Source organism: Dermatophagoides pteronyssinus, unplaced genomic scaffold (genome assembly GCF_027571235.1).
Source record: "Dermatophagoides pteronyssinus isolate colony J.1.1.1.1 unplaced genomic scaffold, Derpt_VIB-CSIC_2022.12 sq0014, whole genome shotgun sequence".
NCBI lineage: Eukaryota > Metazoa > Arthropoda > Arachnida > Sarcoptiformes > Pyroglyphidae > Dermatophagoides > Dermatophagoides pteronyssinus.
In genome coordinates, this window is record NW_027461538.1 from 246,445 (window position 1) to 264,701 (window position 18,257).

Consider the following 18,257-nt stretch of genomic DNA (forward strand, 5'->3'; position numbering starts at 1 on the left):
AATTCATTTCTGAAAGAAAAAAATAACGTTTTAAAAAATCAAAATTTTATTTTTTAAATAAAATGAAAAATTCATCAAAAAAAATGCACAATAGTAAATTATAATGAAAAAAAAACAACAGCAAAAACAATAATTCACCGGTGTTTTTTGTTGTAATGTTGTTGAGAATTTATCAATTTTTTTTTATTTATTGATTTTCGTCATTATCATTACTTTCGATATCATCTTTAGTATAATTATCTTCTTTGGTAACATGATCGTATGATTCGTTTGATCTTCTATTGTATTGCCGCCTGAGAGATTTTGTTGTTGTTGTTTAAAGATGATTATTATAAAAAAATGAGTTAAAAATAAAATTATTATTTTTTTTCCTGGGATTTGATAGATTAAAAGCGTTTTTTTTGTGTGTGTATAAAATATGCCATTGGAAAAACAAAACATCATTGATATTTTCGACCTTATCTCAAAATTCTATGATAGTTTCTTAGCGATGATTGGAAAGCAAAAGTGTAACAAAAAGCTTAATACATGTGTACTTACTGTTTATTTACTACTTTGAATACAATTAATACACAAGCCATTATGGACAGGGTTATCACAATAAAATATACCAATGAATGTAAACTGAACATAGAACTTGATATATGTGGTTTACAAATGGCAGAATTTTCTCGATATTCCGAACATCTATCAAAAACATCGGCACGTATCATTGGATCGGAAGGCAAACTTTCATATAGTGAACTAATATTATGGCCACATTCTTTTAGTTTATTAGCGGCATTGATTGCACATTGTTTTGCTTCCCAAACACCACAACAAGAAATTTTTTTTACTGATTCAGTTTGAAAATTATTGCCAAATTCTAATGCTACATTTGTTAGTTTTTCATGATAGATGTCTTTACATTCCTGTAAATACGGTGTAATTGCTTTGTCACATTTTGAATCATTGATTTCTACCGAACCAATATTAATTTCCGCTCCAAAACTTGGTTCTAATTGAAAATTAATGTTTAAGAAAGAAATTATTACAAATATTATTACAAATAATCAAATTACCTGTAGGTTGAATTGGTTTATTGATTAGATTAAATAACTGATCAAAAGCATTGGTAATATTAACAAAATACATTGTCAAAATCCATGTTATGAGGACACGAACTTTTGCCTGATTATACATTATAATCATCAAACTTTGTTATCATTCACGATGAAATATACAAACAACAACACACAAGATAATAATAATAATATCCAACATCAAATATTGGAAACAAGCATCGATTTGATTATTGAATCTGACATTGATGCTAATACAATACCCAAATGGGAGAAGAAAAAAAATGATATCACCAAATAGTATTATTTTAGTGATAACACCACCACATGCACAAAGTTATTGCATTGATAACGATTTCTGGTATCATTTTTTTTTGCAATTAAAAAAACATCTTACAATGATGATTAAATGAAAACAAAAAACTGGTAACTTAACCGTTTTTTTCTTTCTTTCTTTCTTTGCTTTTGTGTTATCAATTATTTCACAAATATTGCTCAAAAAAGATACCGTCGCTTTCGGTTCTATTTGGAACATGCGCTACCGATTCTTTTCAATGATTATTGATGATGATTCATATAGTTGGATCCTTTTGGATCCATAAATTCCACTACCTCTCTTGTTTAGTCAAAAAAAAAAAGCAAAATTGCGTGACAAACACAACCAAAAAAAGAAAAAAAACCAAATATTAAAAAAAACCCACCAACCAAAGTGAGATGGACATATGGAGTTTCATAATTTATTCACACACACACACACACACAATCGAATTAAAGAATTCAAACAAAACAAAAAGAATATTTTTTTTGGTTATTGTATTTATGTACTGTCCCAATCTAATTGTAATAGATTAAATGGACTAATACGACGATATTCATATATTGTGATTATAGCAAATAGATATAATGAAAATGTAACAATAACAATAATAGGCCATAAAATTTGTATTCTATCTTTAACTCTTAAAAATATTAATAAATGATCATTAGCAATTGGATTAATACCATAACAAGCAATATAACCACGATCTTTAAAATCAACTTTTGTTATAGTCATTTCAATTATACTTTGATTATTAAATTGTTCGCTAATATCATTATACATTCGAATACGAATACGATGCGAATTTTGTTCTAACCAATTTTTAGTAAAATTTTTCATTTGCATATCAGGATTAATATGTGAAATATGATCACGAATATAATCATTATTATAATTATTATTTTCAAAACGAACAATTTCAATGTAGAATTAAGTTGATAATATTTTGATAGAAATGAACATTTTATTGTCCATTCATCATTTGCCCAAATTTTTTGTGATATAATATTTCGACCAAATTCGGATCTTATTCTAGGTTTAGCTCTTACAGCAAAACGATGTAAATGCAATATTTGTGTTGTATGATTATCAATGGATATTTGACGACATTCATAATTACCAACATCTTCGGCATTTGCTTTTAATATTGTCAATATATATTGTGAATTTTTTTGATTATAATCTAAATGATATTTTGATTGATTATAATTTTTTGTTTGTGAATCAATAATTAATTGTTGATCTTTATACCAATTAACAATTATATTTGTTGGATGATGATTTAAAAAAATATCACATGTTAAATTCAATGAATGATATTCTGTAAGCAATACAAATTGACAATGAATCGATTTAATCATCATCTATTAATCAAAATGTAAATAAAAAGAGAGATAACACAGGTTTTAATTTATAATTATAATTATAATTATAATGTTTAAATAAACAACATCATCATTATCATTATTATCAGTAACATACCGAACTATCAAATAAATTCATTGTGGTTATCAAAAATAACAAATAAATCAAAAACATTTAATAGAAATAAATTGAAATGAAATGACGAAAAATTAATATATTATAATAATAATCGACATTAATAAATGATTGAATGAAAAGTGTATTTAAATTAAAAATATAACAATATTAGTTTTTGATTTAATTGTTCTTTATTATTGTTCCTTTTTTAAATTCCAGAATATACAATTGAATCAAATGATTTAATTGTATGTTTTACATACAATTACATGATTTTGTATGATTTTCTATTTGACTTTGTGATCTTCGTAAACTTTTTAAAAAACCTATTGTCGATTCTTTATCATCTAATTTTCTATTTACTTTTGTTGTTGTTGTTGTTGTTGTTGTTGGTGATCGTTGTTCATTCATACCAAATGAATTTGAATGAAAAATTTTTAATCTACTATTTTTACGTTGTAATGATTTATTTCGATTATCATTGTTATCATTGGTGTTGGATGAGGAAAAATTTTTAGATTTTTTTCTTGGAAATGTCGTATCCTTACGATAATATTTCGATCGATTTTCAATTAAATCATCACCAGTTGGTATTTGACAATAATATAATCGTATTGCTTTAAATGTATATGTATTTAATGAACCAAGACGATTACCATAAAAACTTTCATATGTTTTCTTTTCCAATACTTTTTCATCATCATCTTTACCATAAACATTTATTGTTTCAGCACCAAGTATACATACATTATGATTATTATCCAATCGTAGCCAATTATAAATTCTTTGTTGCATTGAATCTAATGGATGATCAAGTTTTGTTGCAACAAAAACTTTTGAACAAAGCTGTATAATATCTAATTGTTGATTCAATGTTGTTGTTGTTGTTGGTTCACATGATTTTGGCCGTTGTATTGTTGGTAAATCATTATTTATTCTAGGTAATAATTTACAATAAACTATACGTAAAAATTGTATATAATGACCATGTTCAATGTTTGTACAATTTCTTGTTTCCAATTTTGATGCTATAATAAAAAGTTTTATTTGAAACATTTTATTGATCACTGATTGATCCCATAAACAAAACAAAAAAAACTTACCAGATTTGATTTTAATATCAATCGATTGTGCATTTAGAAAATAATCCACATAATGACTATTTAACCAACGACTTGCACGTTGTGTTAATGAACAAAATCGTTCAAATTTTGGTCGTTTAAAAAAACTACCAGCTGAAATAAGTTCAGGTTTAAAATCTTCAATTCCAATTACTGTATATGTATAATCATCATTTTCTTCAAATATTGTTACATTCATATCACCAGTATTTGTATATTCTTCATAAAATAATCGAAGTATAGTTAAATGTCTTGAACTTTCATCAACCAAACTAATTTCCGGATCAATAAACCATTCACTATTAGCTTCAATTTTTAATGATTCTAATGTAATTATATTCCAAAATATAGTATCCGGTTGTTTTAAACGTATATTAATTCTTTCCAATAATTGATCAATTGTTTCAAATGAATTTTCATTCAAACGTTTTGGTATAAAATCTAGATATTTTATTCGTCGAAATTTATCATTAAACATTATATCATCATTATAAAAATCATTATCGATTTGATCTTTTCGTCGTATCCATAATCTGAAATCAATTCCCCGAAAAAAACATTGAAATCGAAGGATTTTTTTGATCATTTTTTTCAAACTTACCGAAACGCTTTCAACGAAGTTTCAAATTCACCACGAGATATTGGACTTAATAATGGTGTAACCGGATTAATTTGTTGTTCCCAACGGCTAACCATCGATGTAACATTATGTCGATATGATAAACGTACTGTTTCACAATTAATTATATTCCATTGTAAATTTTTTGCTATCCATGCGTTGGCTGTATCAATCAGATGACTATCCAAATATATGAAATTGATTAAGAAATGTGTCATATGCAAAACGAAAAACAAAAAATACCTAAATTGATGATATTTAACTTCATGTGCACTAGATGAATATGTTAATACAGATGGAACAAAATCAACAAATGTAAATTCACCATCATGTGGTATTGATTTTTCTAGAATCAATGGATCTTCCGGTTTTTCTGGTAGATTTTTTTCACGATGAATTCGATTCAAATAAACAGCACAATATGACATTTTTTTTCGATCGATCGATTTTTTTTTGATTTGTAAATAATAAAATTATTAACAAAAAATCAACTTTTATTCGATGATTTGTAAACTATTTCATTAAAAATAGCCAAAGAAAATGATCATAATCATTCATCATACACAAAAAAAACTAAACGGATCATAACTGATCTCGGTCGTACTAAATAACAAAAAAAAAAAAAAACAAAAAAGTTTCCTGTTATCCTTGCGATTTTCCTTTTTGTTCTTGTTATTTGTCTATTTGTGTGTGTGCATAGTGTATAGTCCTCCTACGATTCTTTTATTATTCGATTATATTCATTTTCAATTCAATAAATGAAAAAAAAGATAGTGACTATATCCACTAATAAAATATTACCTAACATACTCTTTTGGTGCAAAATAAAAAAGTTTGCATTATAATTAATGTGTGTGTGTGCCACAACACACACACACCTTGTCATAGAGATACATACACAGAATAATACAACTACGGATGATCATGACACAATGATCGGACAGTATTGGATCAACTTTTTTTTCATGTTTTTTTTGTTTCACATATATTCTAGAAACGATTCATTTGATAATAGCTGCTGAGTAGCCAGGTATTTTTCTCTTCCCTCTTTATTCTTATTATAAAAAATTATCATGAATTGCTTGCACACACACACACATTTATTATGGACATATGAAAAAAAAATATTCTATATTAGTTTTATATATGTAATTTTGTGGTTTTTGTGTTTTGAAGTTTTCACATAAACACACATACATTATACACTAATTCAATATGGATATCACGCAATGAATAATAACGAATAATGATGAATTTAGATCTCTTCTCTTATTTGACGATACATTATGTCAAGAGAGAAAAATGAAAGGTAGAATGAATGAAAGATAGCCGGAATAGATAGTGAAACCAACCAGTAAAAACAAAAAAAATGGACCACTATTTTTGTTCACAAATTAGTTTGACTTTTTTTTATTTCTTTGGTCGTTGGTTTTTTTGTTGTGTCAGACAGAATATTCTGTGTCAGTCATTATCCATACATTTTATTCCATTTTTTTCCCCTTATGAATGATGAAATATGAAATAAATTTGATTAAAGTAAAATTACAGCCCAATTTTTTTTCTGTTTATGAAGTTTTTTTTTGGTTTGAATATTCATAACATTGACCATGAAATAACTGAAAAAATATCATTCAAAAGCAATGAAAAGATTGAAATAGCAAGGGAAAAAAACGTTAATAAAACGTATATAAATGAAAATGTAGAAAATTTAAAGATTAAAGATTACGTGAATAATAATGATGATGATCATAATTGCTTTTAATGTCTTTTTTTTTGGGGGGGATATGATAGTAGTAAATCATAATCAAAGAATAGAAAATTTTTTTTTCAAATAACAAATAGATAAATGGTAACGATTCTCTCGATAAATCGGTTAATTCCTGATTTTAGCTGTCTATGTAAATATTTATTTAAAAACATTTTTTTTTGTTTATTCTTCATTGAATGGATAATCAGGATGATTTGTAAGACCATCAATATCATAGATACGGGATTTTTCTTCAATCATATTGATTTGTTTCATTTCATCATCATTTAATTCAAAATCAAATAATTGTAAATTTGATTTTATACGTTTTGGATTTGAACTTTTTACAACAATAGGTACTGAACGTTGTAATTGCCAACGTAATGCTATATGTGCACTACTTTTATTATGATTTTCACCAATTGCCATTAATATTGGATTATTTAATAATTCTTTATCAGCTTTTCGTATTGGTGCATAAGCTTGCATTAATATTTGTTCGTCCATTAGATATTTTAATAATAATGATTGTTTCAAATTTGGATGAGATTCAACCTATTTTTTTTTTTTTTTTTTTTGGTTTTGGAGAATTTAATGTTTTCTGGTTAGGTTAGTTTAATATTATTTATGAAATTAATATCATTTACCTGATTAAGTACCGGTTTAATTGTTGCTTTTTCCAATAATGTTTTTATCTGTGCACGATTAAAATTCGATACACCAATTGAACGTGTATAATTTTTTCGTACAGCTTCTTCCATTGATTCCCATGTTTCTGTATAGGAATCTTTTTGCCATGTTCTTGGTATAATTGAACCATTTTTAAATTTTGGATATTTATCACCAACAATTTCTTTGAAACCAGTTGGATAATGAAGTAATACTAAATCCAAATATGAAACTTTTAATCGCTGCATTGATCGTCGAATACTTTTGATAACACTTGGTTTAGAAAAATGATTACACCAAACTTTTGTCGTTATAAATATATCATCACGATTTATAATTCCTTCATTGAATATTTCTTGTAAAATATCGCCAATCATTTTTTCATTACCATAAATATCGGCTGTATCGATTAATCGATAACCGGATGTTACAGCTGATTTTATAGCACGTTTCACTACTGTATCATTACCTAATTGCCATGTACCAAATGCAACCATAGGTAAACAACGACCATTATTCAAAATAATTTGTTTCGATTTTGAACCATCTCGATGTGGATGATCGACGATTCGTCCAAAATCCGTTGGATTGAATAAAGCATCGCAAACATTCAAAATGATCACCACAAACAAACAAAAACAGAAAATTGAACAGTTGAATGATTTGATCATCATGATGACTGACTAAATAAATGGATGGTTGACTTGTTAAGCTTATGGTTTTTATTTGTTGAAAAGAAATATTTTTGAATATGTTTTGAAATTTTTTTTTTGGTTAAACGAATCTCGTTGCAGTTGTAAAACGTCAACAACAATAACAACACATTAATGTTGATCATTATTGATTTTATCGATTGCAGTGAAAAAAGAAAAACCTGTGTGTTTTACCATCCTCCTTCTTACAGTTTCGACCAACAAATTTTTAACACTCTCACTCTCCCCCTATCCCCTTCGAGCATATTATCAAGGACTAAAAATCAATTATCTGATGTTTAGCATGTCCCTGAATCATTGTTTATTCGTTTTACGGTAGTTTTTTTTAAAAAGTTTTTCTTCAAATTTCTTAAATGATTTATGTATTGTACGGTATCATTTAATGTTTGAGAAATAAAAAAGAGAAATAATAATAATAATGATCATTGTCATTTTCATTTTGATTGAAAATTTTGACATTTAACATTCATTCATTCATCGTTTTATCATTATCCAAAAAATATAATTCAATCCTTGATAAAAACTTTTGTGAATAATGTTTGATTATCATCATCAATGATTGGATTTATTTGGAATTGTCATCATCATTGATTGAATGAATGAAAATGAAAATGAATCATTGAAAAGATGACCATCGAATTGTTGTTGATAAATAATTGATTTTTTTTCCCCATCGTAAATTTTTCAATGATGAGCCTAGCAACAAGTTGTTGTTGTTGTTTTTCAATTGAATAAATCTTTATTATCATCATTATTTATTCAAAAAAAAAAAAAAAATATATTCATGTGAAAAATACTTTAATTTGTTGATTATAAATATCAAATCTTTGGAGAAAATTTTCGTGTGTCTATGTTTGTTTGTTTGTGTTAATGTCATCAAGGAAGAAACCTTTCGTTTTTTGTTTGTCTTGCTGAATTAGATATTTAAATAGAAAAAAACAACAACAAAAAAAAAACAACAAATCAATAATGTAATTCTGTGGATAAATAATGTTTAACAGTTGGTATAATGTGTGTAACAACAAAAACAACAACAATTTTTTTTTAAACAATAGACAAATATTGATTTCTATTTTTGTTTTATATATAGCAAAAAAAAAAAAAATAATTAATCGATTCAATTACAAATAACACATTGTTGGTTTGTTTGTTTTGTTTTTTGGAGGGTGGTGTATGTGTGCGTGTCAAAATGATTTGATTAATCAAATCAATCATTATCCGGTATCAATATTTTCATCGGTGTTAAACTTAACAATACTTGATGTCGTTTTGAATATTTAGATTTAAAATAACGTTCACTTGTTCCATGAAAATAATCTAAAAATCCCATACGACCAAAATTTTGATTGAACCTGTTTGGTTAGAAAAAAATAATGAATCAGAATTATTGATTGATTTGCTATTGAAATTAATTTACATTAAATGGTGATAATCATGAAATTCTGGTGATGGCATCAATGGAAAATGATAACCCGAATGATCATTTAATGTAACAATATGAACAATTAATAACCATATTGAAATTGTACTACGATGACTACACATTACAAATGGTCCAATTAATACAGGCACAAGATTGGCTAAAAAATGTTCAAATGGATGACAATATAATGCCGATATTGAAATTGGTGCTTGCCATTTATGATGAATTTTATGAACATAACGATAAAATATTTTATGATGAAGTAAACGATGTAAGTAGTAAAAAGCAATCTCCTGTAAAAATATAAAAACAACCAGATTATAGATGATTGTCGATACGGGAGGCACACGATAATTTTTATCAAATGGAAGATAATTCATTAGATTAAATGCTATGGTTGTTGTTAATAATTGTACAGTGATCTGATTCCAAAAGGCTACTTTGGCCGTTTCAATTATATCATCCAAGGTGATCTATTTTTGGGGAAAAACCAAATAAATAAAAATAATAAATTTCATTCAATTCAATTCAAATAACAACAACATACTTGTTCATTATCTTGTATTTTATAACGATATAAAAATTTTGGCCTTTGAAAATAATCAAGTAATGTATATAATGAACCGATTAACCAAAAACAACCCATCGTTAAAATCATTGCCGAAATTATTTGCGAAGTGATTGATGTTTGATCAAAATTTGAATCATATTTATCAAATATAAATTGTATCCAATCACGTGCTGGTTCAGAAATTTGATCGGTTAATGTTATAACATGACTTAAATAATTTATATCACTATGATTATTTTCTTGTGATTGTTGTTTTTGTTGTTCCAGTTTTAATGTCGTTGTTGACATGATCAATGTGTGTGATTGATGTGATCAAAAAATTCAACAATTTTCACCGAAAAAAATATCTAAAATGACAAACGAAAAAAAAGAAAAGAAAAAGAAAAGAAAAAGAAATTCAAATATTAAAATAAAATTTTCAATCAAAAATCAGTCAATCAATCGAATAAAAAAATTTTAACGAATAAAATCGTTACACCATCGATTGATTTATATTTTTTTGTAACCAAAAAAAATGAAATGAAAATTTCAAATGTGATCGACAAATATTGATTGCGATAATTTTTTTTTTGTGTAAACATGGCAATAATGCAAACACCTTTCTTTTCTTTTTTGACATACCCACACACATACAGACAGCACAAAAAAAATCCCAGAAGAATGTAAGATAATAATCAATATCCCACTGGATTATTGAATTAAAGATAAAATTTTTTGCTTGTTTGTTTGTTATCAATTTCCTGTTAGTATTTTCAGGAAATTCATATGGATATCATCATTCATTGAATGAATCAGAATTAAATGATTGCTTTCGATTTGATAACAAAAAAAATCCTAAAGCCATAGGATTTAACACCAACAACAACAACAAAATGTCCCATAAAGATAAGGGATAAATAACATTGTTACATTCTGATGTGTATCAAATATTGGTGGATTTTATGTTGTTGTTTATTACAACCGAAAAACAAAAAAAAAAATGCCACCATAAACAATTGTCATCGAATCGATATGAGAGATTACAATTTGGGGGGGAAGGGGTTGACTTTTTTTAACAAACATAAAAATTGTAACGTACTTTTTTTCCGTTTTTTACTTTATGTGATCACAAAATAGAGAATGTAAAAAAATTATTTATATCAAAATTATTACAATAGCAACAATCATTCAAATGATCAATGTTAATCTTAACAATCCATCAATCGACACAAGGTCACATCACATCCAAAAAATAATAATAATAATTCCGCATATTACTGCATTTATATATGTTTCTGTTTTGTTATGATTAATCAGAATGATGGCTATGGTAATTAAATTAGATGATTGGATGATGATGACAACGATGATGATTGAATGAATATTATGTGATTACATTCAACAAAAAAAAATCAATTGATTTGTAATGAAAACCAAAACAAAACAAGAAATTTGTTTGGTTTTTTTTATTGCAAATGGATATTTGATGACGATGATGATGGATAGATGTAATTTGAATGATATTTTATTAATTAAAAATCATTAATTGTATGGCCTATTTTATTATTGTTATTTTAGCCATGATGATGATGATGACAAATGTATATAATTAACATCATTTCATCATATGTGTATGTAGAAATTAAATTTTTCATTTCATTTCAACAACAAAAAAAAATTGTCAACACCAACCATCAAACAACATTATCATTATCATCATCATCATCATAATTCACAACTGATGGCAAACACACACACATACATGTACAATATTCGGTTTGATTTGTTTGTTTTTTCATCATATACGAAACGAATACGAAATTCACGAACATTTTTCTGGTGAAAAAAAACAAAATTTGATGCACAGGATCCTATATCAACTATGGATGATGATGATCAAACAAAACATTGATTCGATGATGATGATGAGAAGTATTCACTTATTCAATCAATTTGTAAAAGAGAAACGTGAATTTGTTTTTTCTCGAAACTTACTTTACTTCTTGGTCATTTTTTTGTTTGTTGTTGATTGGTCCAAAATTGGTTGAAAGTGCAATAACAACAACAAAACAGGGAATGTAAATAAAAATGAAATTGAAAATTTGAAAATATAAAAATTGTCAAATCAATCTTACCTTTTTTTTGTTGTTGTTTTTTGGGAAAGAAACTTGACAAAAAGAAAGAGAGAAACAGAAACGGAAAAATAGTTTTTTTTTGGAAAAAAAAGGTTCAAACACGCTGTATTCATATAGGTCACACTGTATTTGTGTGTGTGTGTTGCAAAATAAGTTTTGTTTTGTTTTTTCGAAAATTCGAAAAACAACAAATAAATCAAATGTGATTGTGTGAAACAACAATCAGGGGAACCAAAATTCATAAATTATGTACACACACACAGTTTTGTTTGAAAATTTTGAAATTTGAATTTTGTTTTGATCGAAAAACAAAAAAAAAATTGATCAAAATTATATTTTCTCAGGTAATCGACAACTACATCTCAATATTTTGATTGTGTGATTACAATCAATCAAGATATTATTTGTTGTTGTTGTTGTTGACTCAAATTTCGCTACTTTTTCGATGATTATTATTGATGCTGTTCATTCCTGTACACGCGAAACAAGATAAAATTCTTTTCAATCATAAATAGATTAAAAATCAATCAATTAGTTAACACAAGAAAGCTTGTTTGGTTGTCATAGAATTTCAGTCACATCAATTCGACAACGAACATGACCCAATTCGACGAATATACAATAACAAAACAAAACAAACAAACAAAAAGATTTTCATAAGCACGTACTCGTTAAGTTTGCAACAAATCAAAAAAAATCGATTAAAACAAATTAACAACAATGATACCCGAATGTTTTTCTTCTTTTCATTTTGTTGTTGACAATTGTGATATGTCAAAATTTCTTCTTTTTTGTTTTGTTTGTTAACATTTTTCATGTATTTTTTTCATGACAACCAAAAATCAACGCCATGATTTATATTATATTTTAATAAACGAATGATGTTCACCAGAAATAACACACACAAACAAAACACATACACCATTGGTTAATGAATCATCATGATCAAACAGAAAAAAAAATTGAATCAATCAATAACAACAACAACATCAACCAGAATAAATTGGGAAAAAAACTCAAAAAAAGATCACATAGAGATTATTCATTAACATTGAAAACGTTGAAAAAACGAAACGAAAAATATCAACATAACACCTGTGTGAGAAATCTGTGACATCGAATGTTCGAATGATCAAAAAAAAAAAAAAAGATTCGAATTTCAATTATGTTCAATCGAAATCGATAGATGGCGTCGTGTATACCGGAAAGAATAGTGTTTTGTTTTGTTTTGTTTAATTTTCGATGGTTTTTGTTTTTTTGATTCAATTTTGCTCAATTCAAACAGAAATGATAAATGATTATTTGAAAATTGAATGAATGAATGAATGATCAAACAACAGAAATTTTTTGTAGAATAAATATAGAAATTCTTTATGGCGGAACAAACAAAATCGAATGTATAACAAAGAAATGAAAAACTTACATGGCTCACTTATGAAAACAAAACAAAAAACTGAAAGAAAAAATTTCAATTTAAATTGAAAACTGAAATAATCACCGTATGATGATGATGATGATCGATATTGTTTCGAAATTTCCGATCACAATGATGAAAACAATCGAAAAAAACACCAGACAACAAACGAAAATGAAGAAGAAAAAATTTCTTCGTTTTGTTTTTGTTTCGAATTAGAATTTGATTTTGAATTCGAATTTGGAAAAAAAAGAAAAGAAAAGTAGCAAATGTATATATTGGTGAGAATATACTGTATCATTCGAATTGGATTTTGATCCTATCCTGCCCTGGATAATTTATAACGATTCTTTTCTTTTCTTTTCTTTTTTGTTCTGTTGATATTTTACCACCATTATTGCTTATTTTTTCCTCCAAAAACTAATGCAAAATATGCACCATAGATTTGTGTGAAAGAAAATGAAAAAAAGTTATAACGAAAATTATAGCCTTTTATGTCGTATATAAACGAGCGGTAATCTTCATTCATTATAATCATCATCATAATATAATATACTCCCAAATATTTTTGGTTTTCTTTTGTTCATTATAATTCTGGTTAAAATATTCATGTACAGTGACTATTTTTTTTTTTTGGCTAGAAAGGAAAAAGGAAATACAAATGTAAGAAATGTTCATTTTATTGTAAATTTCCTTGATGATTCATTTTGTTGTTGTTGTTAGTTTTATTGTTGTTGTTGTTGTAGTCGATTTGTCGATCGATTATTGATTGATTTTTTTCTCTCTCACTCTCGTCCACTGTCTCTCTCTCTCTATATCGCCCTCAATCATTGATTGATTTCTTTTACCTTTGCGTGAATGTTCGTGTGGTTTTTTGAACACCAAAAAAAAAAAAAATATTTTAATACCGGGTTTTTAATATAGGAATTACGAAATAAAACAGGACAAAAAAGCAAAAACACACAAACGAATTATGCAAAACAACAAATGAATAGAATATGAGAATTTGTGTTTTTTCGATACCCAAAAAAAAAGTATCATTATTATTCATTACAAACATAAAGATAACGATTTGTTTGTTCTGTAATGTCTAAACATTCTGTGAACATTTCATTATTATTTTTCATAAATAAAATCTCAGCTAATTGATTCAACAACAACAACAACAGAAAAACAAAAATTTATCATTAAAAGATAATGGATAATTAGAGCAGATTAAAAAACAGAAACAGTTGGTCGAAACTAACAAACAAAATTAAATCATTAATGATTTATCAATGTGTGTATCTTGCCATTAACAATATAATAACAACTTTACCTGACAACAACAACAATGAAACCAAAATGATACATTGTATCAAAATAATAATCATAAAAAATGCAAATATCGTTTTTTTTGGAAAAGGAAAAAATTTTTTTACTTACAAATATTTTAGAAAGAAGAATAAAATTTGGACATTTTTGTTTTTTTGTTGGATTGATGATTATGGCAATGATGATGATGATTTGTTCACACATTAATTTTTATCAAAGAAACAACATGATTTCGTTTAAAAAAATATATCAAATGATCATTTGGACACGATCACCATGGTTTATTGTCAATCAAAATCAACCGATCAACCAGCCAACCAACCAACCAACCAGCAAAACATCAATAAATTTTGATTCAAATCAATACATTTTCTCTGTGTGTGTTTGGTTGCAATCGTTGTTTGACGTTTGATCTTTTTTTTTTTGGACAATTTTTTTCAAATAAAAAATATAGAGAGAGAGAGATTTTATAAAAACAAAAGTATTATCGTCAAAAGAGTTATTTTACAAAACAAAAACAGAAAAAATATGCTGTTGTTATTCAATATTGCTACAAATTATTTTGTATCACAAAAAATTAACCAGAAAAACGATTCTTTTTGGATGGATCAATTTCTTTTTGAAAAAAATTAAATAATGACCATCAATGTTGATCAAGTGTTAATTAATTATCACTTTTTTTTCCTGTAGTTTTTCTTTTGGGCAGTGATTGAATCCAATTGAAATGGCAAACCAATGGCGCTAGAATTAGGCAGAAATGAAAAGAAAAAACAAAACAACAGAAAACGACAACAGAAAACAAAAAACATCCATAACAAATATGGAGATTGAAACACTGAAGAAATCACAACAACAACAAAAAAAAAAAACTAGAGCAAATCCAAATCAAAAGCAAGAATTGAACAAACAAAAAAAACCGACCAAATCTAAACCAACACACACAAACGATATAGACATGGATAGACGCAATAAACAACAACAACAACAAGAATCCGTTTTTTGCACTCACAGATTTTCATTTTACATTCTTTCTATTATTTTCTCAACACTTTTTTTTATGACCGAGATTCAGACGAAACATTTTCCCTCTTAGTGTATGGTGTGTGTGTGAATTCTGTATGCATTCTGTGAGAAATATTCTGTTGTTGTTGTTGTTTCATCCAAAATTTTTTCAGTGAATTTCAATGAATGATGTTCAAAAATTGATTGATGATGATGATGATTTTAACCCAGAAAGATATATGCATGAAAAAAGAAAAACTAAAATTAATTTCCTGTTGTTATTTTCAATTCTTTCGCAATAACTTTTTTACAAAATATCATTGGGGTTCATCAAACTTGTTTTACATAAGCTTTTTTTCAAATAAAAATCATTTTCAAAACCGAAAAGATGAAACAAGCAAGTAACATTATTCAAGTTTTGATTTCGAATGGATCATTGATTTTGAATCTTTAAAAAAATGATCATTTTTTTGAAATCCTAGATGGCGGACCATGCGTAATTTTTTTGTTTTTTTTTGAGCCTGCCAACATTTATGATGAATTTTGATGATGTTTCTTGGATAATTTAGTTTAGCTGCGTAGGTTGTTTAAAACATCATTTTTTTCAAAATGATTTCTCGAATGATAATTCTTTTTTTTTGAAAAAACATTTAGAATTCAAGAAAATTTTACTTAAATTTTATCTCCTAATGTTAGATTCTCTATAGAATTCCAACAAAAAAGTGTTTTTTCTTGAAAGATTTTCATCCAAACAACACACACACAGAATGAGTTTGTATTGGTGAAAAAAAGAATAATAATTTCCAAGAAACTTTTTTTCCCATTTTGCTAAATTGAGTTTCTGTAAATATTTACATTTTAACATATAGGAAGTGAACACAGAAAAACAAGTAGTCTTGTTTATCTTGCTCTATCTAAATTGATCGTATTTTTTGATTGGAATGATTTTTTTGTTTTTGTTGTCAATTCTGGGTTATATGCAAATTATTATTAATTGAATGTTTTATGGCAAAAAAAACATAATAATATTATCGATGGTTGATTACAAAATTTGATGATAAAGTTGCTTAGCTAAAATCAATTTTTAATCCATTAATTTCCAATCAAAATGTTTTGATTTGCTACATTTTTATTTCTGTTTTATGAATGTTGAACACTGAACTTTGAACATTTCGAATGTTATTATTAGAAAAACAGAAAGGTAAAAGGCTAAATTCCATATTCGAATTTTCATAGAAAAACAAAGATTCAATTCACCTTTTTTAGCTAAAAAAAATTGCTACATTTCAGTGTTTGTTGTGATGCTAAGTAAAGATAAACAAAAAACAAAAAAAAAACAAAAATAATAACTATAGTGATGATCCATTTTTACTGGTTCAATTATAGCATATTCAAAACGTTGTAAAAAATAACCAACCGAATCCAGCATGTTTTGTTTTTGCCACTTGCAAAAAGAAGAAAAAAAAACCATGCCGTTTACATGCTGTATATTCAATTCAAATGCTGCTTATGTGTGTATGCTGTGCTGTGTGCATAAGTGTTATGATAATACATTTCCCCTCATTAGAGACAAAAAAAAAAGAAATTTCTTCACTCTCTTTCCCTCTTTATTAGTCCAACAAAAATCAACGGCTGTCGATCGATCGATTTATCGATCATAATCGATAAAATGACCTGATTTTGATTTTTAAAAAAAAAAATTCAAAATTGATAATTTTATTTTTCCAAGTAAATTACGTTTCTTTTTTTTGTATCGATATTTAAACTGATACAAATTTCGTTGATTTTTCAAAAAGTAAAGTAGAAAAATGTATCGAAATAAAAATTCATAGAAATAGAATAGAATAGATAAGTTTCGACTGACTGACAACAATTACCATATGGATTTGATTATCACATAATAACAATCGGATATTTTACAACCAAAAATAACAGAGAAAAAAACTCTTCTTTTTTTTATCCAACAAAATCAAGATTCAAATGTGTGTTTTAGGTTGAAAGTTGAGGTTGGTTGATGTTGCGTGATGATTATTTGTTTGTGTGTATGGGATTCATCAAATGGCCTTGAAAACATGCATTGATCCTACCACCATCATCATCATCATCAAATGATGATGATTATGATGAATATCTCTTTCAACAACAAAAAAGTTTGAATAAAACTTGCTTCTTTTGTATTGTGGATGGGGTTTCGATGGGTTACATTCATAATCATCATTTATAAATGAAAAAAAAATTTGAATTTCAAAAAATTTTCTATATCGAATTGATTGATTTTTTCCAAAGGTGTGTGTGTCCGGTATGTTTGAACAAAAAAAAATGTTCATGTTTCAAATTCAAAAACGATATTATTACCATGATGTGTGTGTCCAAAGTTTGCTTTTTTTGTTTTGTTGATAGACAAAATAATCATCATCCGGATTTTCTTTTTTTTTTCGCTCAAAAATCATGTTTTTTTTTTGGGTTTGCTTGACGGATGAATGTAGCAAAATATATGTGTGTGGGTGTTTGATTTGACCTGCTACTATTGGAATTTCGAATTATTTTGCTACTTTTGTTTTGTTTGTTTATTCGTTGATCTTTCAAGAATTTTCTTTTCTTGCTTGAAATTCTCAATAATCAATTTTCTTTCGTTCATCAATTTTTATTAAAATAAATCAAAAAAAAAATGTAATCTGATTCGATGAT

At 26.5% G+C, this 18,257-nt stretch overlaps 5 protein-coding genes across 9 annotated transcripts; all 5 read right to left on the reverse strand.

The window, feature by feature from the left end:
* Positions 1-23: 23 nt before the first annotated feature.
* LOC113798478 (uncharacterized) lies at positions 24-1,321 on the reverse strand. Its single transcript, XM_027349027.2, has 3 exons — positions 1,062-1,321; positions 541-997; positions 24-293 (listed from the first exon to the last, which is right to left on the reverse strand). The coding sequence occupies exons 1-3, from the start codon at positions 1,189-1,191 to the stop codon at positions 188-190; spliced, it is 693 nt and encodes a 230-aa protein (XP_027204828.1). The 5' UTR covers positions 1,192-1,321; the 3' UTR covers positions 24-187.
* babos lies at positions 1,193-2,976 on the reverse strand. Its single transcript, XM_075821952.1, is given in 3 exon segments — positions 1,193-2,300; positions 2,303-2,744; positions 2,863-2,976. Coding segments are annotated over 3 exon segments (921 nt in total). The 5' UTR covers positions 2,920-2,976; the 3' UTR covers positions 1,193-1,878.
* Positions 2,977-3,057: 81 nt separating this feature from the next.
* LOC113798477 (uncharacterized) lies at positions 3,058-5,237 on the reverse strand. Of its 2 annotated transcripts, XM_027349026.2 has the most exons (4): positions 4,846-5,235; positions 4,585-4,782; positions 3,966-4,516; positions 3,058-3,890 (listed from the first exon to the last, which is right to left on the reverse strand). In XM_027349026.2, exons 1-4 carry the CDS (start codon positions 5,028-5,030, stop codon positions 3,118-3,120), a joined length of 1,707 nt encoding a protein of 568 aa, XP_027204827.2. In that variant the 5' UTR covers positions 5,031-5,235; the 3' UTR covers positions 3,058-3,117. The 2 variants fall into 2 exon arrangements, with proteins under 2 accessions (XP_027204827.2, XP_075678069.1); XM_075821954.1 differs by having other exon boundaries at positions 4,585-5,237.
* A 1,269-nt stretch (positions 5,238-6,506) lies between these two features.
* On the reverse strand, positions 6,507-7,744 carry LOC142645523 (1,5-anhydro-D-fructose reductase-like). Its single transcript, XM_075821921.1, has 2 exons — positions 6,997-7,744; positions 6,507-6,904 (listed from the first exon to the last, which is right to left on the reverse strand). The coding sequence occupies exons 1-2, from the start codon at positions 7,690-7,692 to the stop codon at positions 6,533-6,535; spliced, it is 1,068 nt and encodes a 355-aa protein (XP_075678036.1). The 5' UTR covers positions 7,693-7,744; the 3' UTR covers positions 6,507-6,532.
* A 768-nt stretch (positions 7,745-8,512) lies between these two features.
* Positions 8,513-14,990, reverse strand: LOC113798475 (fatty acid hydroxylase domain-containing protein 2-like). Of its 4 annotated transcripts, none has more exons than XM_075821925.1 (4): positions 14,679-14,990; positions 9,702-10,072; positions 9,149-9,627; positions 8,513-9,083 (listed from the first exon to the last, which is right to left on the reverse strand). In XM_075821925.1, the coding sequence occupies exons 2-4, from the start codon at positions 10,011-10,013 to the stop codon at positions 8,939-8,941; spliced, it is 936 nt and encodes a 311-aa protein (XP_075678040.1). In that variant the 5' UTR covers positions 10,014-10,072; positions 14,679-14,990; the 3' UTR covers positions 8,513-8,938. The 4 variants fall into 4 exon arrangements, with proteins under 4 accessions (XP_075678040.1, XP_075678038.1, XP_075678039.1 ...); XM_075821923.1 differs by lacking the exon at positions 14,679-14,990 and adding an exon at positions 12,567-12,887; XM_075821924.1 differs by lacking the exon at positions 14,679-14,990 and adding an exon at positions 10,878-10,980.
* Between the last annotated feature and the right edge of the window lie 3,267 nt (positions 14,991-18,257).

Excerpts from the sequence above, each read along its gene's own strand:
- LOC113798478 (XM_027349027.2), bottom strand. The coding sequence starts at position 1,191 with ATGATTATAATGTATAATCAGGCAAAAGTTCGTGTCCTCATAACATGG. Across the intron at positions 998-1,061 it reads TAAACCAATTCAACCTACAG|AACCAAGTTTTGGAGCGGAA; the intron begins GTAATTTGATTA and ends ATTTTCAATTAG. Across the intron at positions 294-540 it reads TTCAAAGTAGTAAATAAACA|GCGGCAATACAATAGAAGAT; the intron begins GTAAGTACACAT and ends AAAATCTCTCAG.
- LOC113798477 (XM_075821954.1), bottom strand. The coding sequence starts at position 5,030 with ATGTCATATTGTGCTGTTTATTTGAATCGAATTCATCGTGAAAAAAAT. Across the intron at positions 4,517-4,584 it reads ACTTCGTTGAAAGCGTTTCG|ATTATGGATACGACGAAAAG; the intron begins GTAAGTTTGAAA and ends AATTGATTTCAG. Across the intron at positions 3,891-3,965 it reads TGATATTAAAATCAAATCTG|CATCAAAATTGGAAACAAGA; the intron begins GTAAGTTTTTTT and ends TTTTTATTATAG.
- LOC142645523 (XM_075821921.1), bottom strand. The coding sequence starts at position 7,692 with ATGATGATCAAATCATTCAACTGTTCAATTTTCTGTTTTTGTTTGTTT. Across the intron at positions 6,905-6,996 it reads TTAAACCGGTACTTAATCAG|GTTGAATCTCATCCAAATTT; the intron begins GTAAATGATATT and ends AAAAAAAAATAG.
- LOC113798475 (XM_075821925.1), bottom strand. The coding sequence starts at position 10,013 with ATGTCAACAACGACATTAAAACTGGAACAACAAAAACAACAATCACAA. Across the intron at positions 9,628-9,701 it reads AAATACAAGATAATGAACAA|ATCACCTTGGATGATATAAT; the intron begins GTATGTTGTTGT and ends CCCCAAAAATAG. Across the intron at positions 9,084-9,148 it reads CATGATTATCACCATTTAAT|GTTCAATCAAAATTTTGGTC; the intron begins GTAAATTAATTT and ends CTAACCAAACAG.